Here is a 13983-nt window from a genome sequence, read left to right on the forward strand (position 1 = left end):
TAAAACGATGATGATGATGCAGCTAAATGATTTTAATTATGAGTTAATCTGCCAATCGTCACATTTAATGGTTCAATCCTTTGGTTTTATAACAAATTGAATCCAAACCTGTCGTCACCTGAGGATCCGAGATGTGTTGACTCCTCTGTCTCTGTTCTTCTCGTTCTCCTCTGTTCTTCACGTTCTCTGTTCTTCACGTTCTCCTCTGCTCTTCATGTTTTCTGTTCCTCGTGTTCTCCTCTGTTTTTCATGTCCTCTGTTCTTCACATTCTCCTGTTCCTCACGTTCTCCTCTGTTCTTCAAGTTCTCCTCTGTTCTTCATGTTCTCTTTTCTTCACGTTCTCCTCTGTTCTTCATATTCTCTGTTCTTCATGTTCTCCTCTGTTCTTCACGTTCTCCTCTGTTCTTCACATTCTCCGCTGTTCCTCACATTCTCCTCTGTTCTTCATGTTCTCCTCTGTTCTTTATGTCCTCTGTTCTTTATGTTCTCCTCTGTTCTTCATGTCCTCTGTTCCTCATGTTCTCCGCTGTTCCTCACATTCTCCTCTGTTCTTCATGTTCTCCTCTGTTCTTTATGTCCTCTGTTCTTTATGTTCTCCTCTGTTCTTCATGTCCTCTGTTCCTCATGTTCTCCTCTGTTTTTCATGTCCTCTGTTCTTCACATTCTCCTCTGTTCTTCATGTCTTCTGTTCTTCACATTCTCCTCTGTTCTTCATGTTCTCTGTTCTTCACGTTCTCCTCTGTTTTTCATGTCCTCTGTTCTTCACTTTCTCCTCTGTTCTTCATGTCCTCTGTTCTTCACGTTCTCCTCTGTTCTTCATGTTCTCTGTTTTTCATGTTCTCTGTTCTTCATGTCCTCTGTTCTTCACATTCTCCTCGGTTCTTCATGTTCTCTGTTCTTTATGTCCTCTGTTCTTTATGTCCTCCTCTGTTCTTCATGTCCTCTTTTCCTCATGTTCTCTGTTTTTCATGTCCTCTGTTCTTCACATTCTCCTCTGTTCTTCATGTTCTCCTCTGTTCTGCTCGGGTAGCATCATGTTGCTCCGTCGTCCTGTCTGCACAGAGATGGTTAACTGCTGCTCCTCTGTGGGGTGGGGGGTTGGGGGGGAATGTCAGCTCCAGCTGACACCGACAGGACGTGAAGAGAGACTGAGGAGACACAGACACATGAAGCTCTGAGGACGGAGTCGCAGCTGAGGACGGAGCCAGAGTCACTGCAAGGTAAACTTCTCTTTCTTTCTTGAGACACTGCAGCAGCTTGTTCATGTGAAACCTCACTTAAATGTTTTTTTTAAGTTTATTTTATTTACTTATTTACTTCATTTTTTCCAGTTTCTCTTGTGAGAATTTTCTGTTTGTCTTGTTACATCACAGGAAACATCATTTCACTTCGGTGAGGATTAGTAAACAATAATTTATTAAATCATCTGTACTTAATAGAGCAGTTATTAATTCTTTCTACTGAACAATAAACAGAAAGTCATGGAAAACTAATAATCTAATAATCATTTAACATATTCAGAGGTTGACAAAATTAAACTTTTCATGTTGGTTGTGACTGAAAATCCTTCACATTATAATCCTGTGACCAGGTCAAACACACTGAGCTGCTGATGTGATGTAATGAGACAACCTGAAAACACTGAAAAGTTTACTTGACCCTGAAAACTCGACATCAGGCAGCAGCTGGTACTGGTCTGTGTTTTCTTCAGTTTGTATTGTGGATGTCTCTGAAGGGAAACCAGGTTTGTTGTCTCATAGGTTTTGCCTGCAATTTGTGTTTGTTTTTCTTTCCCTGTGCCTGACATCTCCATGGCAACGTCCTAAATGATGCTGCAGTCTGTCAAAGGCCATCCCTCTGTAGGAATACAGCAGGACGTCCACAGGACTTCAGCTGTTCATGAAGGTTGGCCATTTGAGCTGAGCTGAGCCGCATAGACACACAACATGACTCAACACACACTGCTATTATTGTGACGCTGCAGCATGAGATGATGAGATAGAGATGAGCCCTTTGACATGAAGTTCTCATTTGAAAACCTCCTTTAGTTTGTGTTGGTCCAGGTTAGTGACACCTGGTCAAACCTGTGTCGTCTGTATCAGGTGACTGACAGGTGATCACCTGACCCCTTAGTTCACGTCTCTTTCTGTTTAGTTTGGTTTATTCTTTACCTTCCTCTGAGTGTGAGAGCTTCAACCAACCAACCCCCCAGTTACTGTCTATCTGATGGATCAGTCGTCGGCCTCGTGTGAGGATGAAGTTTAATCAGTCTCCTGCAGTCGAGGCGACGTCTTCAGGTTGATTCAAACAGAAGAGCAGAAACCAGAGACGCTGGATGTTCAACACTGAGACTGTTTGTGTCTGTTCTCACTCAGACCTTTGTTCTCCAGGTTCTCATGTGACTGCAGAAAGGAGAACAAACAGGTGTCAGAGTTTCTGTTGATCACACGAATCAGCTTCATGAAAACAACTGTAGAACAGCTGGATCCAGGGACTGGTTCAGTCTGAACTCGTCTCACTAAGATTTTCCTGTTTTCCTTTTACTGAATGAATTTGATGTTTATTTGTTTTGTTCTCTTGATTTGAGTTTATTTTTATCTTCTGTTTGATTTTCTCCTTTTAAAACCTTGTTAATTTTATTTTTATGTCACCTGGTGTTTCTTCATTAAAGCCTTTTTATGCTTTATGTAAACCACATTACACTTATCAACAGATAAACTGGAGTTAATTTAAAGGTCCAGTAAGTTTCTGTTGAAGCGTTTCCAGTTCAGTTTTTGGGTCAGAGACCAGGACTTGAGTTTTGTTGTGGTTCAGCTTGATCTCAGACCAAGATGTGTCAGCTTCATCACGTCACGAAGAACGTTTAATGAGATGGAAATGAAACAAGACAGTGAGGAGAAGAGAGACGTGGGTGGAGAGTGTTGTAGAGCAGGTGTTTCTGTAAGAGACGAGCAAAGAGACTCCTGATAAAAACACAAGAGACTTGACAGATGTAAAAACTGAATGTCGTCAGCATGGACACTGTCTGATGGACACTGTCCTGAAGAGAACATGTAGAGATTAAAGAGGATCCAGGACTGAACCCTGAGGAACTCACAATCAGATAGTTCAGGGGAAAACCTCTTCAGGTCCTGGACCAGACACCCCAGATCACAACAGAAGGATGAGACTGATGAGACTGTTGGTATCTGTCCTCCAGAGCCGGTCACCATGAGTCTGGACGAGGACGCCCGGTGGCTGGAGTGGGTCACCAAACAGTTTGAGACCATTGCAGGAGACGACAAAGAGATTGACCTTGACGAGTTCAAAACGGCTCTGAAGGTCAAAGAGGTGAGATGCTGATGAGCAGGAGGCCTGATGCTGATTCTGCTGTGACGTGTTGTGTTGTGATGTGTGTTGTAATGTGTGTGTTGCTGTGTGCAGTCTTTCTTCGCCGAGCGTTTCTTTGCTCTGTTTGACTCGGACGGCAGTAGCTCCATCAGTCTGGACGAGCTGCTCAAAGCTCTTGACCTGCTCATCCACGGCAGCGAGACCGACAAGCTCAAGTTCCTGTTCCAGGTCTACGATGTGGACGGTCAGTACACGAGGCTCCAACACACACACAGAACACAAACACTGACACAACACTGAACATGTCAAGGGAAGGTATAGGTGAAATCTGATGTTACTCCAGGTGATCGATCTGTGGCGCTCACTGAAGAACGATCAGGAAATAGTTTGTGATCAATAGTTTGTGACGACTGACTGAGACCGGGACAGAGTCCAGACCAGATCTACTATGACTGTCAGATGTTCACCCCCCCACCTTCTGTCTGCAGGCAGCGGCTCCATTGATCCAGACGAGCTGAGGACAGTTCTGAAGTCGTGTCTTCGCGAGAGTGCCATCTCTCTGCCGGAGGAGAAGCTGGATGACCTGACGCTGGCCCTGTTTGAGTCGGCTGATAAAGACAACAGCGGCGCCATCACCTTCGAGGAGCTCAAGGCCGAGCTGGAGACCTTCCCCGAGGTGATGGAGAACCTCACCATCAGGTCTGACGGTCACTGACACTCAGCCTTCACACCAGACTGTGGTCTCCTCCCCCACAGTCTGTGACCAACATGATCCATGTGTTTGTGTCTGTGTCACATGACCAGGCTCAGTCCAGGGTTCCCGCTCTTTTAGCTCAGTGTTTGGTCTCTGAGTCTGTAGCATCATCACTTCCTTCACGGTCAGTGACCGACTGTTACCATAGAAACAAGCAGCTCAGACATTAAACTGAACAAACTCAGACTGTAACCTCTCGCCCTCAGTGCTGCTAACTGGCTGAAGCCCCCTGATCTGGACCAGAAGAAGCGTCAGACCCCCCGGTACCTGACCCGGGCCTACTGGCACAACAACAGCCGTAAGCTGCTGTTCCTGTGTGTGTACGCCTGCTTCAGCCTGCTGCTGTTCGTGGGGGCCATGCTGCAGCACAGCCACGGGGGGGCCTGGTACATGGTGGCCAAGGGCTGCGGACAGTGTCTCAACTTCAACTGTACCTTCGTCATGGTACGACACCGTCAGGGGAGGGGGGCTGTTAGTGCTGCTGGGGGGTCCGAGAATGAATTCGACCACATTAGATCATTTAACTCACAGATACAGATACAGGTATAGGTACTGGCTCCTTTGGACACTTTCACATCACAAACACATGATGATGATGATGATGATGAGGTTGATGGTGATGATGATGACGATGATGAGGTTGATGATGATGATGATGAGGTTGATGATAATGATGAGGTTGATGGTGATGATGATGGTGATGATGAGGTTGATGATAATGATGAGGTTGATGGTGATGATGATGACGATGATGAGGTTGATGATGATGATGAGGTTGATGATGAGGTGGATGATGATGATGACGATAATGATGATGATGAGGAGGAGGTGGATGATGATGATGTTATGATGATGATTTTCAACATTAAACTACAGACTGCCTCCTGTGGAAGAATCTAAATGACTGAATAAAGTGAGACACACTGAATGTTTTTCTATCTGCTGCAGTTCAGGTTCCCATGGAGACGGTTTTAGAAACATGACTGATGCTGAGTCTCGGCTCTGACCTGGAGACTCACTGATCCCTCACCTGAGGATCAGCTGATCAGCAGGTCATTACTGAGCTGCACACTTTATCACTCCTGCTAAATGTTGTGGTTGTGCATGTTGACCTTCACTGTGCAGGTGCTGATGCTGCGTCGCTGTTTAACTTGGCTGAGGGCCACATGGGTGGTGAGGGTCTTACCTTTGGACCAGAACATCTTACTGCATCAGATCGTGGGCTACGCCATCCTCTGCTACACCCTGGTTCACACCACTGCTCACGTCTTCAACTTCGGTACAGACTCACAGGCGGCAGCACACAGGTAACAGTCAGGTGATGCTCCTCCTCACGGCCGCTCTCTTTGTGTCTCCCAGTCCAGCTGTCAGAGAGCAGCGAGTACAGTCTGTGGGAGTACCTGCTGACCACGCGGCCCGGGATCGGCTGGGTGAAGGGGACGGCCTCGGTGACCGGAGTGATCCTGCAGGTGGTGATCTGCCTCATGGTGCTCTGCTCCAGCACCTTCGTACGACGCAGCGGACACTTCGAGGTAAGAGACCGGGTTCACTGCCAAAGGTCTCAGGACGCAGTCAGGTCCTGGACCAGGGAGGATCAGGTGGAGCAGGTTCACTGATTCAGGTTTGAGGAACACAAACCAAACTCCTTGTCTGTCACAGTGATCAGTTATTGATTCCTGATTGTTTCTAATGATCAGTTGTTTTCTCTGTGACAGTTGGTTTGTGTTGATTAAACATTAAACTGAGATGAGGATGAGGATGAGGATCAAGATCAAGTGTGTGTGTGTGTGTGTGTGTGTGTGTGTGTGTGTGTGTGTGTGTGTGTGTGTGTGTGTGTGTGTGTGTGTGTGTGTGTGTGTGTGTGAGATGTCTCCCTCTGCTGTCAGTGTTCAGTTACCGCAGTAAGTCACATGATTAAAACCAGTCTCTGGTCTGTGGACTGAGCCGGTCTGCTGGTTCTCCCTCAGGTGTTCTACTGGTCTCACCTGTCCTATGTGTGGGTGTGGTCTCTGCTCATGGTTCACTGTGCAAACTTCTGGAAGTGGTTCGTGGTTCCAGGTCTGCTCTTCCTGCTGGAGAAGATTGTGGGAATCGCTGTTTCTCATATGGGAGGTCTTTACATCGTGGAGGTGAACCTGCTGCCGTCCAAGGTGCCACACACAGACACACAAACACAAACACAGACACACAAACACACACAAACACACACAAACACACACAGACACACACAGACACACACAAACACATAAACACATAAACACACAAACACACAGACACACACACAAACAGGAACACAAACACACACAAAAACACACATAGACACACACATGCAGACAAACACAAAAACACACAGACACACACACACAGACACACAAACACATAATCACAAACCTCATCTGTCAATACCTGAACCTGACGTGTCTCCAAAAACTGAACAGAATCATAGTGTCAGAGACAATGAGAGGATGAATGATGGATGGATGAACAGATGGATGATGGATGAACAGACTGATGGATGGATGAACAGATGGATGATGGATGGATGAACAGATGGGTGGATGATGAATGGATGAACAGATGGATGGAGGATGGATGGATGAACAGACAGATGGATGATGGATGAATGAACAGATGGATGGATGATGGATGGATGAACAGATGGATGGATGATGATAGATGAACAGATGGATTGATGAACAGATGGATGGGTGATGGATGAATGAGATGATGGATGGATGATGGATGGATGAACAGATGAATGGATGAATGAGATGATGGATGGATGAACAGATGGATGGATGATGGATGGATGAACAGATGGATGGATGATGGATGGATGAACAGATGGATGGATGGATGATGGATGGATGATGGGTGGATGAACAGATGGATGAATGAACAGATGGATGGATGATGGATGGATGAACAGATGGATGAATGAACAGATGGATGGATGATGGATGGATGAACAGATGGATGGATGATGGATGGATGAACAGATGGATGGATGGATGATGGATGGATGATGGGTGGATGAACAGATGGATGAATGAACAGATGGATGGATGATGGATGGATGAACAGATGGATGAATGAACAGATGGATGGATGGATGATGGATGGATGAACAGATGGATGGATTCAACAGATGGATGGATGATGGATGGATGAACAGATGGATGGATGGATGATGGATGGATGAACAGATGGATGGATGATGGATGGATGAACTGATGGATGGATGATGGATGAATGAACAGATGGATGAACAGATGGATGGATGAACAGATGGATGAACAGATGGATGGATGATGGATGGATTCATTATAAAATCAGTGACTCACCCACAGTGAAGCTGAGTCTGTGTTCGTCACAGCTGTAAAGATCGATAAAGGTTTCACTCCCTGTTAATACGGGAACATGGTTCTGGGGCCGTCAGAGTTCAGTCACGTGGTCCAGCTCCTCTCTGTGGACCACAAACTCTCCTCTGCTGTGCTGACAGCAGGAGTCAGATCCTCTCAGTGTCGCAGTCTGAGACCTTTGGGGAATCAGAGTCAGACCCAGTCCGGACTGTAGTTCAGTCTGGTTTAGATTAATGTAGTGACAGTGATGTGACCTGTCAGGAACCAGGTGATTGACTCCTGTTGATGTTGTTTTGGTCTGCACTCAGGTGACTCACCTGGTGATCAAGCGTCCCCAGTTCTTCCATTTCAAACCTGGAGATTACGTTTACATCAACATCCCAGTGATCGCCAAGTATGAGTGGCACCCGTTCACCATCAGCAGCGCTCCGGAGCAGTCAGGTACATCTCACCTGTGTCTTTATCTCACAGTGTGTGTGTCACAGTAACACACCGTCTTCAGAATCAGTGTGTTCTCTGAACACAGGGTTGATTCTCCAGACTAACTGCTGCTCTGTGACACAGCACATGAATATATCCCTCAGCTCAGTCTGTTACACAGATGCTGATCCTTCAATATCACCTTGTTGCCAACATCAAGTACAAGTTGTAGCATTTGACCTTTACAGCCAGTTTTTCAGTACTGGGCCCAGGAAGGGACCCACACACTGTGAGTGGGCCACAGCTCCGCCTTCAATATTTAAATCCAGTGTGAAGAGACTTCCTCCTCATCCAGGTTCAACTCAGGAGCGGAGACCAGAGACTGAATACAGGCTGCTCTCAGTCTGTTAGAACCAGCCCAGTGTGGGACCACGCCCTGACTGCTGTGACCTTTGACCTGCAGATGCTCTGTGGCTGCACATCCGCTCCATGGGTCAGTGGACCAACCGACTGTACGAGTACTTCAGACAACCAGAGAGTCAGGTGGTCAGTCCCAAGAGATTGGCTACCAGTCTGAGAAACCGCAGACAGCTGAAGGCTCAGGTTTGCAAACACACACATGCACACACACCCACACACACACACACAAACACACACACACAGTAAATCAACCAGGTGTATAAATGATGCTCCTCTGCAGGAGGAGCTGTTCAGCTCTACAGACTGTAACAGAGCTGTAGCCTCTAACGAGGACGATGCCATCGAGCTGACGATGTACCGACTGAACGGTTCCAGGTCCGGCGTGGCCCCCGTGTCGGTTTGTGGAGCTCAGAGGCCAGTAGAGCCTCTAACAGATGAGCTGGGGCCGGCCGAGAGAGGAGAGGCCCCTCCACTCAGGGAGGTAAGGACGTGGTGTGGTCGTCAGTATATCAGCTGTGGTTCAGGTGTGTTACCACTGCTTTCGTTCACTCTGCAGATCTCTGCCAAGTTTGGTGAAAACCACAGATTCTGCAACATCAAGGTGAGAAAATCTTACATTTACAGATACACCATCAAATCTAAGACGTTTACATTCACTCAGGAAACCAGACACACATCAGGCGACACAGGTAATTAGACAACATATTTACCTGCACTGTAGTGACCTGCTCACTGTAAATCTGTCTAATTACGAATTAAATAATCAAACATTGAAGCTTCAGATTTTATATTCTCCAGTGTTTTACCTGAAACAGGGGTGTCCAAACTTTTTTCACCGAGGGCCACATATGGAAAATATACAAACAGCTGGGCCCTGTACTGTAAATATTTCAAGCTTGTTATACAAATAAGTTGTTTGGCTTGTTAGCAGATCAACTAACATTTGTTAGAAAATTATCAACATAAAATGACTAAATTTATCAAGTAATTGGGCTTATTAACACATGGATACTGTGTAATACATTTTTAACTCCCCTATGAGGGGAAAAGTGTTGCACTCAATGGGAGCAATGATGTTGCGCTGTGGAGTGCAGGATGGCTGGCAGGTCAGGAGTCAGTTTGGTGGTTGAGATGCGAATTGTTCTGCTTTTGTTCAGAGTCATCAGAGAAAATGTTTTGCGTGGCGTCTCAGAGGAAACTTTTCCACGCTCCGGTAGAAGTCAGGTAAGGAGAGAAGCTGATGTTGATTCTTCAGAGAATCATCACACTGCATTTCGATAAGTTCTAATTGCAGACTCTCTTCTACTTCTTCTGTGTCCATCAAGGAGTCAAGAACAGCTTGATTTCTTTCTCAACAGAAAAATCTTGGAAGTGCTGAGAAAATTCTGTCATGAGAGAGGTGATCACAGACACACATTGCTCCTTTTGATCAGAGAGATCGGCCTTTGGAAAAGCAGATTTGATTTCGAACAATGTGGGGAAGTGCGCAACATTGAAGTTGCGTAACTGGTCGATTTCTGATCTCAGGGAATAAAACCACTGCAGCAGTCACAACTTAGCCATAGCGTTTCTTTGGTTCTGCCATTTTTGGTCCCCTGTGGCAAAATTCTTCGAGTCACTTTGTTTTATGGAGAAACTGCCTTGTTCAACTCAGTAGCTCCACCTGGTGTTAGAACTAAGAAATGCAATACAGTCAAGCCAAGTTTTGTGTGTGGGCCATATTCCATTATATTTTTAGAATTTGCTGCGGGCCAATTAAAAATGGCCCACGGGCTGCAGTTGGCCTGCGGGCCATAGTTTGGACACCCCCGATCTGAAGTGTTGATCTCCATCAGAAGATATATCTGTGGTTTAACAACCAAAAACCATCTCAGTGTAGTTTTACATCTCCTCTCTCAGGCTTCTCTCTGGAGCTCTGGTAACAACAGGTTGGTCAGCCAATCAGAAGAGAGGATCTGAGCCCCTCTTCTGATTGGCTCTTTCTGAGTGATCCAGTAAAAATATAGCAGAGAAGATATAGCATCCTGCAAGGTTGGATGGTGGGTCCAGGTGGGCAGGGCTTAGTTGTGACATCACAAAGTTCCAGAAGTCCTGACGGCTGGTTTTAAGGCTCAGTGTCTGAATACAGGCTGTGTGCATTTCTCTGTGGACTGAGGCTTTGATACTTTCACAGTATTAATATAGAACCTAGACCTGCTTTATAATCACAAACACATGGACATCTACCTTTAGACTGGATGGAGCTTTAAATAAATCTGTGTTCTCCAGGAAAAATCAGATTTCTCTAACCCCCCTCCCTGATTAAACCAGGTTTCAGGTTTATGTGACACTGTAGAAATCATCCACCAGCTGTAGCTGGTTCTCCTCAGGCTCTCCTCAGGTTCTCCTCTGAACAGAAAGATCCTGTCGTATATAAAGTCTCTTCTTCTGTGTCTGTCACGTGTCAGTGTTATGTAGATGGACCGTACGGGACTCCAACCAGACAGATCTTTGCCTCTGAACATGCCGTCCTGATCGGGGCCGGTATTGGGATCACGCCCTTTGCCTCCATCCTGCAGAGCATCATGTATCGGTAAGAAAAGGGGTGTTGCCTGGGCTACATGAGGTCAGAGGTCAGACCAAATCTTAAAAAGAATTAAATGAAAGGATGAGATCTTGTCATAAATGTTTCTGTGATACAGATACCGCCGCAGGAAGCAGAACTGTCCCAACTGCAACTACTCCTGGTGTGAGAACATTAAAGACAGCGACATGAAGTTACGCAAAGTAAGAAAACACTGCTCTGCATGACTTACCAGTGATGTCAGGTGGTATGTAACACCTCATTATACAGTGAATCAACGAGGGAAACCTTGTTGATGTGAATAGATGAGGATCTGAGTCTGTGTGGACCCTGCAGGTGGACTTCATCTGGATCAACAGAGACCAGAAGTCGTTTGAATGGTTCGTTAGTTTACTGACCAAACTGGAGATGGACCAGGCTGACGAGGAGCCAGAAGGTGAGAGAGAGACATTAGAGGTAGACAGAGAGAGAGAGAGCATCAGGATCAGATACAGACAGAAATCAAACCTGTGTCCTTACAGGCCGCTTCCTGGAGATGCACATGTACATGACGTCAGCTCTCAGTAAGAATGACATGAAGGCCATTGGCCTGCAGATGGCGCTGGACCTGCTGGCCAAGAAGGAGAAGAGAGACTCCATCACTGGACTGAGGACCAGAACCCAACCTGGAAGACCTGAGTGGGGGAAGGTGAGCACACTCAGTCACTTTTGTCTGAATATTCAAAGCTCTTAACTGGACACCTAATCGATCATGTAGGACTACAGCTGACAATTCATTTCCTTATTGATTCATCTGTGTCAGGTAAGTGTGTTTATATCTGATAGAGCAGACTGTTGGCTGAGGCCTAACATCTGGTCTATTCCTCATTTAATGGAGCCTTTAAAGAACATGTATGTTTCATGATTTAGTTTTTATGACCTCAGAGTGTCCTGTGTTTCCCTCAGGAGCAATAAAGTTTCTGTCTGTCAGTGATATATTGGCTCTTCAGTTTCTCCAGTTTGTAGCATTTCTCAAACTCAGCTACCGTGTGTGTGTGTGTGTGTGTGTCAGGTGTTTCAGAAGGTGTCAGAGGAGAAGAAGGGGAAGGTCCATGTGTTTTACTGTGGCTCTCCAGCTCTGGCTAAAGTCATCAAAGCTCAGTGTGAACACTTTGGCTTCAACTTCTACAAGGAAAACTTCTGAGGAGGCATCCTGCTTCTCAACACACAACTCCTGCTGTGTGTGTGTGTATGTGCGTGTGTGCATGTGTGTGTATATGTGCGTGTGTGTGTGTGTGTGTGTGTGTGTGTGTGTGTGCGTGTGCGTGCGCCTGCCTTTGCTTTGTACCCTGTGTGTTTTTCCCAGCAGCTCCCTAACAACCTTTTGTGTTGTGTTTCCTGCCACAGTTTGTTGGTCAGTAGGAGTCAGTTTGTGTTAGCTGTTCACTCATATATGTACTGGTATGTTTTCATGGTTTCACTGTTGACATGTCACTTATATAATGTACCTGTGTAGGTGTTGTTCTGACTCATTGATGTCTGCATATGGAACATCTATCAGATAATAAAATCACCTGTGATGTGATCAGCTCTCTCTCCTGTACATCTCTCTGAGCTCACTTCAACAGTTTCTTCATCTAAACCATCGACTTGTCTTCTAGACCCCGTTCCAACAAGGTTGTTCAAAGAAGTTTTTCCTTTAATCGACACCTCTATATCAAGTCTGATTAACTTATCTTTATCAACTGGTTATGTACCGCAGGCTTTTAAAGTTGCAGTAATTAAACCTCTACTTAAAAAGCCTACTCTTGATCCTGATGTTTTAGCCAATTATAGACCTATATCCAACCTCCCCTTTATTTCCAAAATCCTTGAGAAAGTTGTTGCAAACCAGTTATGTGATTATCTGCACAGAAATGGTTTGTTTGAAGATTTTCAGTCAGGTTTTAGAGTCCATCATAGCACAGAAACAGCTCTGGTTAAGGTTACCAATGATCTCCTCATCGCCTCAGACAATGGACTTGTCTCTGTACTTGTCCTGCTAGATCTTAGTGCTGCATTTGACACCATCGATCATAAGATTTTATTACAGAGACTAGAGCATATGGTCGGCATCAAAGGAACCACACTAAGCTGGTTTAAGTCATATCTGTCAGATAGACTCCAGTTTGTTCATGTTAATAATGACTCTTCTATCAACACTACAGTCAGTCATGGAGTTCCACAAGGTTCGGTGCTAGCACCAATACTCTTCAGTCTATATATGCTTCCTCTAGGAAACATTATTAGGAGGCGCCAGATAAATTTCCATTGTTACGCAGATGACACCCAGCTGTACTTATCCATGAAGCCAGGTGAGACTAACCAGGTAGCCAAGCTTCAGGTGTGTTTTAAGGACGTAAAAACCTGGATGACCAGTAATTTCTTACTCTTAAATTCAGACAAAACTGAAGTTATTGTAATTGGCTCAAACCACCTCAGAGATACACTATGTGATAATATACTGACTCTGGATGACATCACCTTGGCCTCCAGTGCTACAGTCAGAAACCTTGGTGTCATTTTTGACCAGGACTTGTCCTTTACTTCACATATAAAGCAAGTCTCTAGGACAGCCTTCTTCCACCTGTGCAATATTGCTAAAATCAGACCCATTCTGTGTCTAAAGGAAGCTGAAAAGCTAGTTCATGCGTTTGTTACCTCAAGACTGGACTACTGTAACTCTTTATTGTCAGGATGTCCCAAAAATGCAGTAAAAAGCCTCCAATTGATCCAGAATGCGGCAGCACGAGTACTGACAGGAACTAGGAAACGAGATCACATCTCTCCTGTGTTAGCTTCTCTGCATTGGCTCCCTGTAAAATCCAGGATAGAATTTAAAATCCTCCTCCTCACCTACAAAGCCATTAATGGTCAGGCACCATCGTACCTTGGAGAGCTTATAGTTCCCTATTTTCCCAATAGGACACTTCGCTCTCTAAATGCAGGTCAACTTGTGGTTCCCAGAGTTTGTAAGAGTAGAATGGGGGCAGAGCCTTCAGCTATCAGGCTCCTCTCCTGTGGAACCAGCTCCCAGTGTGGGTTCAGGAGGCAGACCCCCTCTCTACCTTTAAGATCAGGCTTAAAACTGTCCTGTTTAGTAAAGCTTATAGTT

At 45.5% G+C, this 13983-nt stretch overlaps 1 protein-coding gene across 3 annotated transcripts; it reads left to right on the plus strand.

Moving 5' to 3' along the window:
• The first annotated feature begins 11 nt into the window (after positions 1 to 11).
• On the plus strand, positions 12 to 12735 carry nox5 (NADPH oxidase, EF-hand calcium binding domain 5). Of its 3 annotated transcripts, XM_071462020.1 has the most exons (17): positions 12 to 1221; positions 3201 to 3331; positions 3425 to 3575; positions 3820 to 4030; positions 4292 to 4529; positions 5211 to 5364; positions 5445 to 5617; positions 6053 to 6235; positions 7756 to 7888; positions 8331 to 8470; positions 8568 to 8768; positions 8844 to 8888; positions 10735 to 10859; positions 10969 to 11053; positions 11187 to 11286; positions 11372 to 11538; positions 11902 to 12735. In XM_071462020.1, exons 2-17 carry the CDS (start codon positions 3212 to 3214, stop codon positions 12031 to 12033), a joined length of 2358 nt encoding a protein of 785 aa, XP_071318121.1. In that variant the 5' UTR covers positions 12 to 1221; positions 3201 to 3211; the 3' UTR covers positions 12034 to 12735. The 3 variants fall into 3 exon arrangements, with proteins under 3 accessions (XP_071318121.1, XP_071318103.1, XP_071318112.1); XM_071462002.1 differs by having other exon boundaries at positions 8568 to 8888; XM_071462011.1 differs by lacking the exon at positions 12 to 1221 and having other exon boundaries at positions 2385 to 3331; positions 8568 to 8888.
• The last annotated feature ends 1248 nt before the right edge of the window (positions 12736 to 13983 follow it).

Source organism: Trachinotus anak, unplaced genomic scaffold (assembly GCF_046630095.1).
Source record: "Trachinotus anak isolate AG129_WGS33_773 ecotype Australia unplaced genomic scaffold, CSIRO_AGI_Tana_v1 ptg000002l, whole genome shotgun sequence".
Classification (NCBI taxonomy): Eukaryota; Metazoa; Chordata; class Actinopteri; order Carangiformes; family Carangidae; genus Trachinotus; species Trachinotus anak.